Source organism: the organism of the source record quoted next, unplaced genomic scaffold, assembly GCF_019419815.1.
Source record: "Pyrus x bretschneideri cultivar Hongxiangsu unplaced genomic scaffold, Pyrus_bretschneideri_v1 Contig6, whole genome shotgun sequence".
NCBI lineage: Eukaryota > Viridiplantae > Streptophyta > Magnoliopsida > Rosales > Rosaceae > Pyrus > Pyrus x bretschneideri.
Window position 1 is genome coordinate 4,603,483 of NW_025999798.1, and position 13,829 is coordinate 4,617,311.

Consider the following 13,829-nt stretch of genomic DNA (forward strand, 5'->3'; position numbering starts at 1 on the left):
TTGGGATGACTAAGTTACAGGGTTAATTTGTATAATTGAGCAATCAGATCACCACTGCAGAGGTAAAATGTATTGTATGAGACATACAAGTCTGCTTATTATTATAGGAATTAATGGGTTGGACAAATGACGTCAAGTTGCATTGCATTCATGCATTGTTACTGATAACGATTTCATACTTGATTTTATGATGCCATGACACTTAATTAGTATTATCAATTTACGGTGGTAAGGTTATGTCCCTAATAAGCTTTTGAAGCTCACCCCTCATTGGTTATGCAGGTTTATGAATTAAACAATCAAGAGGGTAAGTGGAATGAAATCGGATTAGATATGTGAGGTTAAAAGTGGTGTTTAATTATTTTAGCCTTATAAAAAAAATTCTTGATTATATGTACAAAAGGAATTTATTTCTCATCTCGTTCCAATTTCTATTCTTTTTGTTTATTTTTAATTTTTAGCTCACCTTTCAGATTCGACTTTTTTTACCAACCCTAAGTTGGGTGCATCACAAAGGTAGTCCCTTGCTTCCTTAATTGTAGCAAATAGTGAGTCACAGAATTTGCCCCCTTGATAATCTGACGATCTACTTTCATTGGGAAAATAGAAGTTCGACGCATAGTAGAGAGTTGACCACTAAAGAGTTGGCCACTAAAAAGCTAACCACTAGAGTCGATCACTAGAAAGCTGATCACCTGGAAGAGGTAGTCTGTCACGTACCAAAAGGTTTCTCATTCAACGGTGACCCAATTACTGATCAACTAGTCTTCCAACGAACGGTGATCTAGTTCCTGGTCAAAGAGTCTTTTCTCAAGATAATGACAGTGAGATTTGGTCGAACAAGGATCTGCGTTAACAAAAACAATTTCTCACGAAATGGAGAAGCAGCTAAGCGATATTAGTACATCAAATATCAAAGAGTAGCTACCATATATAATATATTTGTCACTCGAAAGGCTTGAAAGTTGGAAAATTATGGCATTATTCATCAATATGTAACTCGTTACATTCCCCAATCAGGGCCTTTTTTTTTTTTTCTTCCATCAATGTTGTAGTAAACGCAGCCCTTGCATCAAATGTCACATCCCGGCCCGGGTGGGACCACTTCTCTGGCCCGCTCCACCACCGTAGCACGATATTGTCCGCTTTGGGCCCCGACCACGCCCTCACGGTTTTGTTTTTGGGAACTCACGAGCAACTTCCCAGTGGGTCACCCATCATGGGATTGCTCTAGCTCCCTTCTCGCTTAACTTCGGAGTTCCTACGGAACTCGAAGCCAGTGAGCTCCCAAAAGGCCTCGTGCTAGGTAGGATGGGAATATACATTTAAAGATCACTCCCCTGGGCGATGTGGGATGTCACAATCCACCCCCCTTAGGGGCCCGACGTCCTCGTCGGCACACCACGACCAGGGTTAGGCTCTGATACCAAATGTCACATCCCGGCCCGGGTGGGACCACTTCCCAGGCCCGCTCCACTAGGTAGGATGGGAATATACATTTAAAGATCACTCCCCTGGGCGATGTGGGATGTCACAATCCACCCCCCTTAGGGGCCCGACGTCCTCGTCGGCACACCACGACCAGGGTTAGGCTCTAATACCAAATTGTCACATCCCGGCCCGGGGCGAATCACTTCCCGGGCCCGCTCCACCACCGTAGCACGATATTGTCCGCTTTGGGCCCCGACCACGCCCTCACGGTTTTGTTTTTGGGAACTCACGAGCAACTTCCCAATGGGTCACCCATCATGGGATTGCTCTAGCTCCCTTCTCGCTTAACTTCGGAGTTCCTACGGAACTCGAAGCCAGTGAACTCCCAAAAGGCCTCGTGCTAGGTAGGATGGGAATATACATTTAAAGATCACTCCCCTGGGCGATGTGGGATGTCACATCAAAGTTTACCCATGGCGCCCGCGCACTTTTCAAATTACAAAAATATACGAAAACCCAAAACTGACAAAAAAAAAAAAAAAAACAGTGGAAACAATACATATGTGAACTAGAAGCATATAAATAAATGGGGTTTTTGAACTTTAATCCTTGAAGAAGCTTAAAATTTAATAAAAATCTGTTGTTTGATTAAATATTTATTTTAATATTTTAATGTGTACTTAATTCAAATTCATATTATATTTTTGTTTTAATATTTAATAGATATCTAATTTAATGTCATTACATTAAATTTTAAATTTATTATATACATTTTAATTCATTAATTTTATTTGACTTCTTCTAATTAGTGTACCTAAACATCTGTATCATAATATATTTTACTAAATTAGTGTACCAAAATATCCGCACCTAAATATATTGTAGTACCTAAATACATTGTAGTGAATTAGTGGCATATAAGAAAATATGCAAAAACATAAGTGTACTGAAAATTCTGTACCTAAATATACGATACTAAATTTGACACACCCCGACCGAGATCAGGGCATGTTGGCCGCCATGTGAAAGTGACATAACCATGTGCACAGTGCAAAAGCTAAAAAATAATAAAAGTACGAATAAAAACAAACCTAGCTATACACAAAGTAAATAACATACATGTGCAAGCGTAAGTGTGAAAAAAAACAAAGTTCAGAACACGGAAGACCTAGTGCAGTCCGGGAGAAACAACACTAAATAAACACACCCAAAGGCGGTCCTACATTGGTGATAATCTGTCAGATAAGCCGGGAAATCCTCTAGGGAGCCACCAAAAGCGCTAGACAACTAGAACCTGGAGGGGCGCAAAACAGAAAACCTGAGTGGGTAAAAACAAAGTTTTTCAAAAATCATTTCATAAACAAAGTTCTAACCCCTTGCCGTAAAACCTATATACTTCCCAGAAAAATATAATATATACATATATATAAATCATGCTCAGAAATATGCCATGCCAAATGCCTCTAAATAAGATGCAAGTATTCAGGTAATGCCAATCCATGCCATATAATCTGTCAACCGGAGTCATCTAACGTGACCTGTACGGCTGAAACTAGAGCTCAAATCTCCAACTCACTAACTACACCTGCACACGAGTCGGAACCACCTAAAGTGGTCTGTACGACAGGACTGGGTGTAAAATAAGTACGCTCAAGTGCTACGATCACGTGAAGACTAGGCGAATAATCGTTGGTCACCTACGAGTCGAAACCACCTAAAGTGGTCTGTACGATAAGACTGTGCACCTAACTTGGATCCAAGATGAACGTGTGGTAAGGGAGGTGAACATCACGTGAAGGACAGTGCCCAACTCTAGGCGGGAGCACTAACACCGGGGGTGCAGGTTATGAGCTCTATATGCATCTCAAATCACTACTAAACATAAACATAAACCATAACTTACCTGGCACTTACCTGTGCATCCGCAGCACCAAACATATGTATATATGCAACTAATAATGCATAATTAAACGGCAAACATAATGCATGGCATAAAAACGTATAAACGTTTCATTTCACTTTCTGGGAAAAACACAAGTATATAGGTATATACAGAAAACCAAAAGCCCACTCACTAGTATGTAGAAGGGTCGTAACCCCCTTACCTCGAGTGACCGCGCTCGTCCTCGGGATATGTCTCACCTATATGCGAAACAACTATAAAAACGTAAATTTTAAAGCACATAACCAACATTACAAAATAACTTCTCATACAATGCTCAAATAGGGTGTATGAATACACCAACGTGATCTACCCAACCTCACGAACATCCCCATATTTTTAAAATAATTTTCTGACACTACACGCGCCCCCACGCGTCGACCAAGGCACGGCCACACGCACCGCCCACGCGCAGGCACATGCCTGGTACACTAACGACGTCAGTTAACGCCGTTAGGAATATTCCATTAAATCTAACTGATTCCGTTAATGTCGTTAGGAATATTCTGTCCAAACTGACGGAATATTCCATCATCTTCTCTGGCCAACCTCTGGTGCCGGAAAACCGGGAAAAATTCAAAACTTGATATCTCACTCGTTTTTCATCCAAATGTCACAAAATTGGTAACAAAATGAAGCTTACAACAAGAGTAACAAATCTTTACCACTTTCAAGCATTGAAACCAACGAAATCTCGTCGAAAAAACACCACCAACTCTGACCAAACCTGTAACTCACGATCCTGACATCCAAAACCTTTAAACGAACCACCCCGAGCCTCCTAAGGACCTCACCAAGCTTCCTACAAGCTTGAAATTCCCAAAAACACAAGAATTAACGTGTGCATGAACAACGACCAAATCGGGGATCCCGAGTTTGACGTGAAAACAAAGGTATCTTTACCTGAAATGGGTATGGTTGAACTTCTAAGGACCTCATGATCACAAATATGTAGTTTGTTTCCACGATCCATGAAGTTTCCAACTTGTTTTGGTGTTGTCAGTACGTATGGAGATAGGAAAAGGAAAGCAAGAGAGGGACAGGGATACGGGACAGGAAAGGGATGAGAGTGAGTGTGGGGGTGTGTGTGTGGTCCAAAATCAACCAACAAAAACCCCAAAATGACCACACAACGAAACAAACATACTAGGGGCAAAACCGTCATTTCACCCATACGATACGAAAAGTCCGGGACGGGCTGTCACAAAATTAATGTACCGAAAATTCAGTACTGGTTTGGTACTGAGGTGTTTTTGAAAAAAACGAGTATAAAAAAAAGCTAGTAAACTTTCAACTTCAACTTTTTTTCACAATTTTGAGTTAAAAAAAGCCAAAAAACATAAGCAACAAAAGCTAGCTTTGAAAAACCGGCTTTTTTTGCTTCCATAGCTTCTACGCAAACCTAATTTGCAAGAGGCATTAAGTCCCTTAATGAAACTTTCAAATACCCAAAATGGCCTTAAACAATTAAATAAAGTACACATAATACCAACTGGAAGATGTCATCGACTTCAATTGGGAGATCATCCTCGTCGACTCCGCCACAACGCCGTTCACTCTTAACTTCAACAATCACCGTTATTGACCTTGGATTTCATACCCTACGGCATCATTTCTGTCTCTGTCCTTTCACCCATCTCTCGTTTGTCCTTTTTCACTCCCACGCTGATAAAATCGTGCCGAGAAACACCACCATTTTTTCGGCAATAACCAGACTTGAATTCAGATTCAATTTTGGCATCGCGGACTTGCCCAGATATGCCAAATTGCACCGCTTATAGGAGATTGATCTTCGTATTTCTACAAATTAAGAGAGCCCGGATTGCCCAAACAGAGAAAATGAGGAAGAAAAATGCAGTGAGACAGGTGAGAGAGATTGAGGAACAACCCATCAAATATGGCATAGTCACGGCGTTGGCGCCTTTGGAATCCAAGGAGATGAAAAAAAAAAAAAAAAGAAGACGGACAGAGAAAATTGAGGTAGTGGGGGAGACTTCTAGAGAGATTTTTTTGGTTTTTGGAAAAGTCTAGTTGGTGCAGATGGACAAAATAAAGGGGGAAGACTCTAGAGAGAGTATTAATAAATAAAATAATGAATAAAATTATTATTCTTTGTTTTTTATCAAATATAAATAAAATTATTCTTATTTTATATTTAATATCATACTCATTTTTGTCATTTGACATAGTCAGAGCAGCTTTATATAAAAGTTTATCAAACACCCTTACACATAAAAGCATTTTTATAAAATAAAAAAGTTTACCAAGCACTCAACTGCTTTATTTTACAGCTTTTTATTCTTATAGCACAGTAGAAGCAGTTTTTTTAAAAAGCACAACAATACCAAACTAGCTCTGATACTAGTGTCTTCAAGCAGCCACGCTGTGAAGCACAACGGTCTCCACCGTGAGGCCAGGCCCAAATCCGAATAGCACACCCCATTCCAGTCCTTCTCCAGTTGTCTTTAGTCCTTTCTCTGCTGACTTCTTCCTCACCTCGTCCAAAATAAACAAGACACACCCACTCGTCATGTTGCCGTAATCTGACAGCACTTGCCTTGTCGCTTCTAGTTTCTCTGGCTTCAATGCCAACTTGGCCTCTATTTGGTCCAGAATAGCACGGCCACCTGGGTGTGCAATCCAAAAGAGCGAGTTCCAATCCGAAATGCCTATAGGCTTGAAGGCCTCGTTAAGGCTCTTTTCGATGTTCTTCGAAATAAGCTCGGGAACGTCCTTCTGAAGGTGAAATGTGAGCCCTACTTCACGAAGATGTAGGTTCATAGCCCCATCACTGTCGGGGATAATAGTTTGTGCCGCCGAGACCAATTCAAACAAGGGCTTCTCGACTTCAGGCATTGGGTCGGCACCAATAATGACGGCCGCTGCACCGTCACCAAACAAGGCTTGACCCACAAGATTGTCAAAGGCAGTGTCACTAGGCCCGCGAAAGATGATCGCGGTGATCTCAGAGCACACAACAAGAACACGTGCACCCTTGTTGTTTTCGGCCAAGTCCTTGGCCAAACGGAGAACCGTGCCTCCAGCGAAACAACCTTGTTGGTACATCATGAGGCGCTTGACGGAGGGGCATAGACCCAATAGTTTGGTGAGCTGGTAGTCAGCGCCGGGCATGTCAACACCGCTGGTGGTGCAAAAGACCAAGTGGGTGATTTTGGACTTAGGCTGTCCCCATTCATTAATGGCCTTGGTGGCAGCCTCTTTACCAAGCCTTGGGACTTCAACAACCACCATGTCCTGCCGAGCATCAAGTGAGGGCGCCATGTACTCACACACACTTGGGTTCTCCTTTAGAATTTCCTCAGTCAAGTACATGTAACGCTTCTTGATCATAGATTTGTCACCTGAAAATTTAACATATTATTCAAGATTAACTGTTTGAAAAGAAAAAAAAAATCAAGATCCAGTTTTCTAGACTTTTTAGTAAATTTATTGAATGCGTGGAAAATAAATAAAATTATTAGGTTTCCCGGTAAGTTCTTTTGTGTAGGGTTGTATTTTTACTCACCACAGTCACGTGGTGATAAATAAAGTGGTGAGTAAAAATATTTCTTTTTTGCAAGACAGCGTGGAGTTTTGTCCCTGTTTAATTGGTGGTTTCCTTTTCGAGTTACTAGGTTCTTCATGCTGCTACTAATTTCACCAGAAAATACTATTAATTTCATTAAAGAGATTTTAATGAACAGTAATATAAGCATAACTTTTGAAAAAAAATAAATAATTAAAGAGACTTAACTACCAACGAATACAATATCTAAACTACTTATTAACAAAATATTATTTGTCAATTAAAATATGATGAAAATACAATTTGGTTTTATATTACAAAATAAAATCGTGGCCACTAATGTAAATTTTCCCTAACCAAATTTTACTATTTTTTTTTCTTCATTCACCCGCATGTTATTAGAACATATCTCTAATTTTTAATTTAAAATAAAATATTGAAACATCTTCCCCATTTTCTCTCACCCTCTCTCTTTCATATTTCTCTCAAACTTCTCTCTTTCATATATTGTTTTACTTTTTAAATTTTTTATATTTACATACACCCAGTGTGTGGTACTTCATCTAATAACAATTAAAATTTAAAATTTAAGCCAACTGAGATTGCAAATATTAAGTTTTCTAAGGAAGAAAAAAAAAATTCTTTCAAAATATTGTAAAAATTTTCTGTTTAAGAAAATTCATGTATTGTGTTTTGTACTTTTTTTTTTTTTAATGAGTAATGATATTCCTACTATGTTCTTATGCCACATTTTTATATCACCTTAGGTGGCATCTGATATGGACAGCCACATCATTTGAAAAATTTGTAAAACCCAAGAAAAGGAAGGAGAAAGACTCCTCGTATACTACAATCATCATTTAATTAACTAGTTTTTCTTAATTATTAGTTTATTAAATAATGAACTAAATTTAAAAATTTGATTAATTCAAATGATGTGATTATCCCTATCAAATACCACCTAAGATGATATGAAAATATGATAAAAAACATAATATGAATAGCATTACTCATATCAAGACAGTGTTTCGTGCTTATATTAACACAGTTGGCCACCCTTTAGATAGAAGTAGTTTACAGTGACAGAAAAGCCCTGAGCATTATTTTCAAATTTTTTTTTCTGTGTGGCTATATTCGTGGTTCTTCATTATTTACAAATACGATGATGTCATGAATAAACGTTAAGCTATATCCTATGCAAGATAAAGAGAGAATGTTTATCAAACACCTTCCAAAAATACATAGCGAAAGCATATATAGCAGATATGCAAAATTCATGCGTGGCTAGGCGCTAAGCGGTGAAAGATGATGAACAAATCAAATAATTATCAATATTCTAAAAATTGATCTAGGTGGCGCCTAGGCGCTAAGTGGTGAAGGCTTGCCTCGATTTTGGGCAAATCATTTCGAAAAATTGGTCTAGAATTAGACGGCCGTCTAGGCGGTCCTACGAGGTATTTTTTTAATATTTTTTTATTAATTGTGTGTTTTTTTCTTTTTTGGTTTCATGGTTGTATACTTATGGAAATGATGTACCTAATTTGCAAATGATGGATATACTACAAGTTCATCCAATAGTGAAATGAATTGGAGCACTTTTGAAGGGATACATACAAGTTGTATCATACAACAAAGTTAAATAATTTATTCTATGTCCAATCCAATGCAAGGATCATAAACAAGAAGAATTTAGTCTATCATCCAATTCTTCCTCATTATGATTATATGCTTACTGTTTTTAAAATATTGAATTTTTTGGGTGTAATAATTTGTATTCTTCTACTTCTATTTTTGCATTTTGTCATTCTTTTATTATCTATACAATTATGGCTTTTTTAAGTGTAAATAGGCACTTATTTACAAGATATATGATAAATTTACATAAATCCACCTAGTAGCCTAGACGTTAGGCCCCTGCCTGCCGTTCGACTAGCGTCTAGCGATTTTTAAAACCTTGATAATTATTCGAAGAGAAATAAGAACAAAAAAAAAATATATGGTACATACACATGCGCTGGAATTTTTCTTTGAGTTCGGCTTTGTGCTCACTCTTGGTGATACGAAAGTAATAATCAGGGTATGTGGCTTGATCCACACAATTGAGAGGAGTTGCTGTCCCAATGGCGAATACCGTGGCCGGACCCTCAGCCCGTTGAGCCTTACGAACTTCCTCGACGGTCACCATATTTATCAGGTCGTCAAGAAAGATAAAGAGAGACTAAGGAGCTAGTTGTGATGAGGAGTTACAGATGTTGCAAATTGCAATGGTAAGTAAGATAGCGGGAAAGGTGTGACAAAATGTGAAGAGAAGCTGTTAAATATATAACACCGAAAAGAGGAGAGGGCAGTGGAGGATCACGTGCCTGATCAATTCCTTGTCGGCAGTGGGCTTGCTGGCATGTGCATTTTGTGTGGTGTGCATTGCCTACGGACGTATCATGATTTGGAAGGTTTTTTAGTTAAAAGGATGTTTCACATTTGCATAATTTTTCATTTTGATTTTTGAGATTTGAAATCAATGAAAATGGTCCTTGAATTTGTCTACTATTAATTATTTTGGTCATTTCTTAAAAAATCTCTATTAAATAAAAATAAAATAATAAAAACACCCTCAATTTTTGTCAAATCATTTTGGTTTATTGTTTATTAAGTTGAGGATGTTTTTATCATTTGGTCCTTCATTTTTTAAGAAATGATCAAAATGATTGATAATGGATAAACTCAGGAATCACTTTTATTGATTTCAAATATCAAATATCAAAATGATTAATTATACAAATCTCAAAAATCATTTTGGTTAACAGATTTGGAATGTGTCTGTTCTCTCATCTTACCTACCGGACCAAGAGCAGGAAAAAATTCACATATTTCCTTTGAAATTTAATTTTGTGTACCTTCAGGTATCGTTTGGTATGCAGACGGGACGGGACATGACGGGACAGGACGGAACGGAACGGAACAAAGCGGGAGCAAAGATGCCCTCGGATGGAAACAAGGAGGAAGAAGAAGGAGACGGAGAGGTTATAATTTTGTGTTCCACGGATGTGGAACGACTCGTTCCAGGGGGTGAGGTGGAACGAAAATTCACCCAAAACTCGTCCCGTGGAATAGCTCGTTCCACCCATTTTAGGCGCACCAAACATAGGATGGAACGCCTTATCCCATTCTATTCCGTCCCGTCCCATATACCAAACGGTACCTCAATGAAGGGCAGTGATAAATGGGTGTTGCGCATGCATGCTGGAAACTCAACACTTACTGATTGTATTTTTTCTCTTGCGTTGTTTTTCTATCGTACGGATATCGTTTTGACAAAAGAGTGTCACCAATAATTTGGAAGTGGGAAATGTACGTAATAACAATTTTGGGGCGGTACCCTACGTGGTGGGCAGAGTGACACAGAATAGCTGATTAGTTGGATGACTCAAGTTAGAAGGATAAAAATATTTATGGTTATTAAAAATTAAATCCTGAAGATCACATTAATTCTTTACTAAAACTGAGCGGATTTGTACTGTTCATAAACAGTGCGTGAATTATGCCCTTTCTTATTTCTGGTGCCGCGTGTTGGCCATCTTGACGATTTGACATCATCTAAAACTCAGCAGAAAAAGCATTATTCATCTTGAAAGCGGACACTGTTCATCAACATGCCCAGCCTGCCTTCTCCATCAACTGGGGTTCTTTGGGACGCTGTTCATCGACATCTACTAAAACTCAGCAGAAAAACCACCATTCATCTTGAAAGCGGACACTGTTCATCAACATGCGCAGCCTGCCTTCTCCATCAACTGTGGTTCTTTGGGACACTGTTCATCGACATCTACCAAAACTCAGCAGAAAAACCACCATTCATCTTGAAAGCGGACACTGTTCATCAACATGCGCAGCCTGCCTTCTCCATCAACTGTGGTTCTTTGGTTTTCAAAACTCAACCACATTTTTTAATCATTTTTTCCCTAAAAAAACTTTTTTTATAACTTTTTTATCTTTTTTGGCGCCACAAACCATGTGGCTGGGGTTCTTCAATAAAAAAAAAAAAAAAAACCATGTGGCTGGGTTTAACTTCTGACAACTTGATTGTTTTTTTTTTTTGTCCTGTCGAAAAACCAAAGTCTTTATCCACGGGGCAAAACATTTGGTGATTGTTTTGTTTATTATATATGATTGTTTTTCTCATGAACTGTGTCTGGCTATTGCAACTTCTCGGATTTGGATCTTTCCGGATCCCTTTTTTGGGGATTCCGGGAATCAAGACATAAGGACCATTCATCAAAGATCGTATGGTCATAATTAAATATTTTTTACACAAAAAGAGATTGCTTTATTTTTAAAAATATAAAAAGTATTTAATTATGACCGTACGATCTTTGATGAACGGTCATTGTGCCTTGATCCCCGAGATCCCAAGGGAGGGGATCCAGAGAGGATCCAAATCCCAACTTCTCTATCTGAAAGTGGTTTTCTTTCCTTTGTATCTTATTATTTTATTAGGTAAAGTACAAAAAACTACCTCAACTATTGGTGTCACGACACTTTCATACCTCATCTTAAGAATTTGTGTCAATGTTATACCTTCCGTTAGCTTGGCCGTTTATTTCTCAGTTAAATACTGATGTGTCTTGATCTGGGATCCATTTTTTATTAAAAAATTATTAAAAACTAAAAAAAATCATTTAATATTTTTTAAATATTAAAATAATAAAGAAAAGTTATTTAAAAAAAAAAAAAACCAACATCACAACATCAGTTCGTCCCCTTCCCCCTTCTCTCTCTTCTCCCCATCTTCATCTTCTTCCCCCTTTCTGCAACTGCAACCCAGAAAAAAAAAAAAAAAAAAAACAATTTGTTTTCCCTGCTCCCCACCCTCTCTTCTCCCCGTACCCACTCTCTGCACCCAACCTCCCCACCTCCGCACCCACCCTCTGCACCCAACCTCACACCCATTACCTGCAACCCAAAAAAAAAAAAAAAATCCAGATCCCATTAAGGTGGAATCGGGAAACCTTCGCCAGGCCGATTTCGAAGATTGAGAACCTGGGCGCTGAAAATGGGGGGGGGGGGGGAATGGGTGTGGAGGGAAGAGGGTGGGTGCGGGGAAAGGACAGATAAACTGGGTTTTTTTTTTCCTTCCTTCTCTCTTCTTCTTCTTGTTTTTTTTTTAGTATTTTTTCCTTCTTCTTCTTCTTCTTCTTCCTCTTCTTCTTCCAGCTTCGAGTTGGGTTGGGGTTGGTTTTTTTTTTTTATTTTTTTTTTACTTCTTCTTCCTCTTCCTTCTTTCTAGGTTACAGGGGGTTGGGTTTGTGGTGGGGGGAGGGGGGACAAACTGGGTTTGGTTTGGGGTTTTTTTTTTCTTTTTTTTTTCTCTTCTTCTTCTTCCTCTTCTTCCTCTTCTTCCTCTTCTTCTTACTCCTTCTTTTTCTTTCTGGGTTGCAAGAAGATGGGGAAGAGAGAGAGGAGGGAGGGACGAAAGGAGAGGTTTATTTTTTATTTTTTATGTACTTTTTTTATTATTTTAATATTTAAATAATATTAAATGATTTTTTTTATTTTTAATAATATTTTATTAATTTTTTTTAATAAAAAATGGGTCCCGGATCAAACCACGTCAGCATTTAACTTAGAAATAAACGGCCAAACTAACAGAAGGTATAACATTGACACAATTTCTAAAGATGAGGTATGACATTGTCAATTTTAAAAATGAGGTATGAAAGTGTCGTGACACCAATAGTTAAGGTAATTTTTTGTGCTTTACCCTATTTTATTTCTCTCTCCCTGGATCTTTATATCTATGGAATTAATAAAAAATCATTTGAAAATTTTGAGTTCTATCGATAAAAATAAAATAAATAGTATCAGAATTAACTTTTTAGTATAAAAATATGGTTTTTCATTAAAATGAACAGTACCGAGAGTTTTTCGTTAAAGTCCCCTTATATATACCTATTTGGGTTAATATTTGAATATTGGGCTGCAAATGTGTGGAAGCCCAAAGATACCAATTAAAGGGAGACTTGCTCAAAACCCAGAATCAAGCTCAGAGACAAATTGGCACCTTCTCATTAATGCATAGGTCATGTGCCTATGATTTAAATGTCAAGTAATGGGGACTAACTCACAATTAGCCAAAAAGCATTTTTTTAGTGGCAATACAAGTAAAAAAAATGATGACTCACTACCCTCCAAGTGTTTTCGAGCAAGAGCAAAGGCACTGCAGTCGAGTTAATCTGCCTATAAAAGGAGGAAGAGGCCCCAGAGACAAGAACATTCAACCAATCAAACAAACAAATAAACATACAAACTCTGCTCTCAAGCCAAATTTACATCTAAAAGCTGTAATCAGCCTAAATCTCAGTCCTTTTCAGGATATCTCCCTCACAAAAGCTATCTTTTGTCTTGTTTAGAAGCTCTGTTGTCACCCCTAGTGGCATAGTATTGATTCCCTTATGTAAACTGGTTTACCATCCATCCCTTTTTAGCATAGAAACCTCTATAAACTCAAAGAGAAATGATTGCAAGAAGTTCAACCTTACCCGACGAGGTGAAATCTTGCTCAAAGTTTTTTGACAAGAAGTTCAACCTTACCCGACAAGGTGAAATCTACTGCTTAATGTATTCTCCAGAATGTATTCAAGTCATATCCATCTGTTTTCCTACTTTAAGAGTCTCATTTGCATCTGGATTTGGTCAGCTTAATGGATGTGCTTTCATTTAAAACCAATCAAGAACCAAACAAATGATTTAAGGGATCTGGACTCCCCTCATTCGAATATACAAGACTATGAACTGAAAGTCCTTGGTCACAAGGCAAGAAAAAGAATTTAGTGTGGACTTAACTCATCCAAGAGAATCCTTTGATAACATTGATGACATCGTGGACTATAGAAACATTAATAGAGCCACACCTAAAGATGAATATCTCATGCC

The 13,829-nt window shown here is 38.1% G+C and overlaps 1 protein-coding gene across 1 annotated transcript; it reads right to left on the reverse strand.

The window, feature by feature from the left end:
• Positions 1-5,598: 5,598 nt before the first annotated feature.
• On the reverse strand, positions 5,599-9,196 carry LOC125471288 (polyketide synthase 1-like). Its single transcript, XM_048571539.1, has 2 exons — positions 8,907-9,196; positions 5,599-6,735 (listed from the first exon to the last, which is right to left on the reverse strand). Exons 1-2 carry the CDS (start codon positions 9,082-9,084, stop codon positions 5,744-5,746), a joined length of 1,170 nt encoding a protein of 389 aa, XP_048427496.1. The 5' UTR covers positions 9,085-9,196; the 3' UTR covers positions 5,599-5,743.
• Positions 9,197-13,829: the final 4,633 nt, after the last annotated feature.

What these genes read in the sequence shown, in the direction of transcription:
- LOC125471288 (XM_048571539.1), bottom strand. Translation starts at nt 9,084, where the DNA reads ATGGTGACCGTCGAGGAAGTTCGTAAGGCTCAACGGGCTGAGGGTCCG. An exon ending in AGAAAAATTCCAGCGCATGT is followed by an intron (nt 6,736 to 8,906) that starts GTATGTACCATA and finishes TTAAATTTTCAG; the next exon opens with GTGACAAATCTATGATCAAG.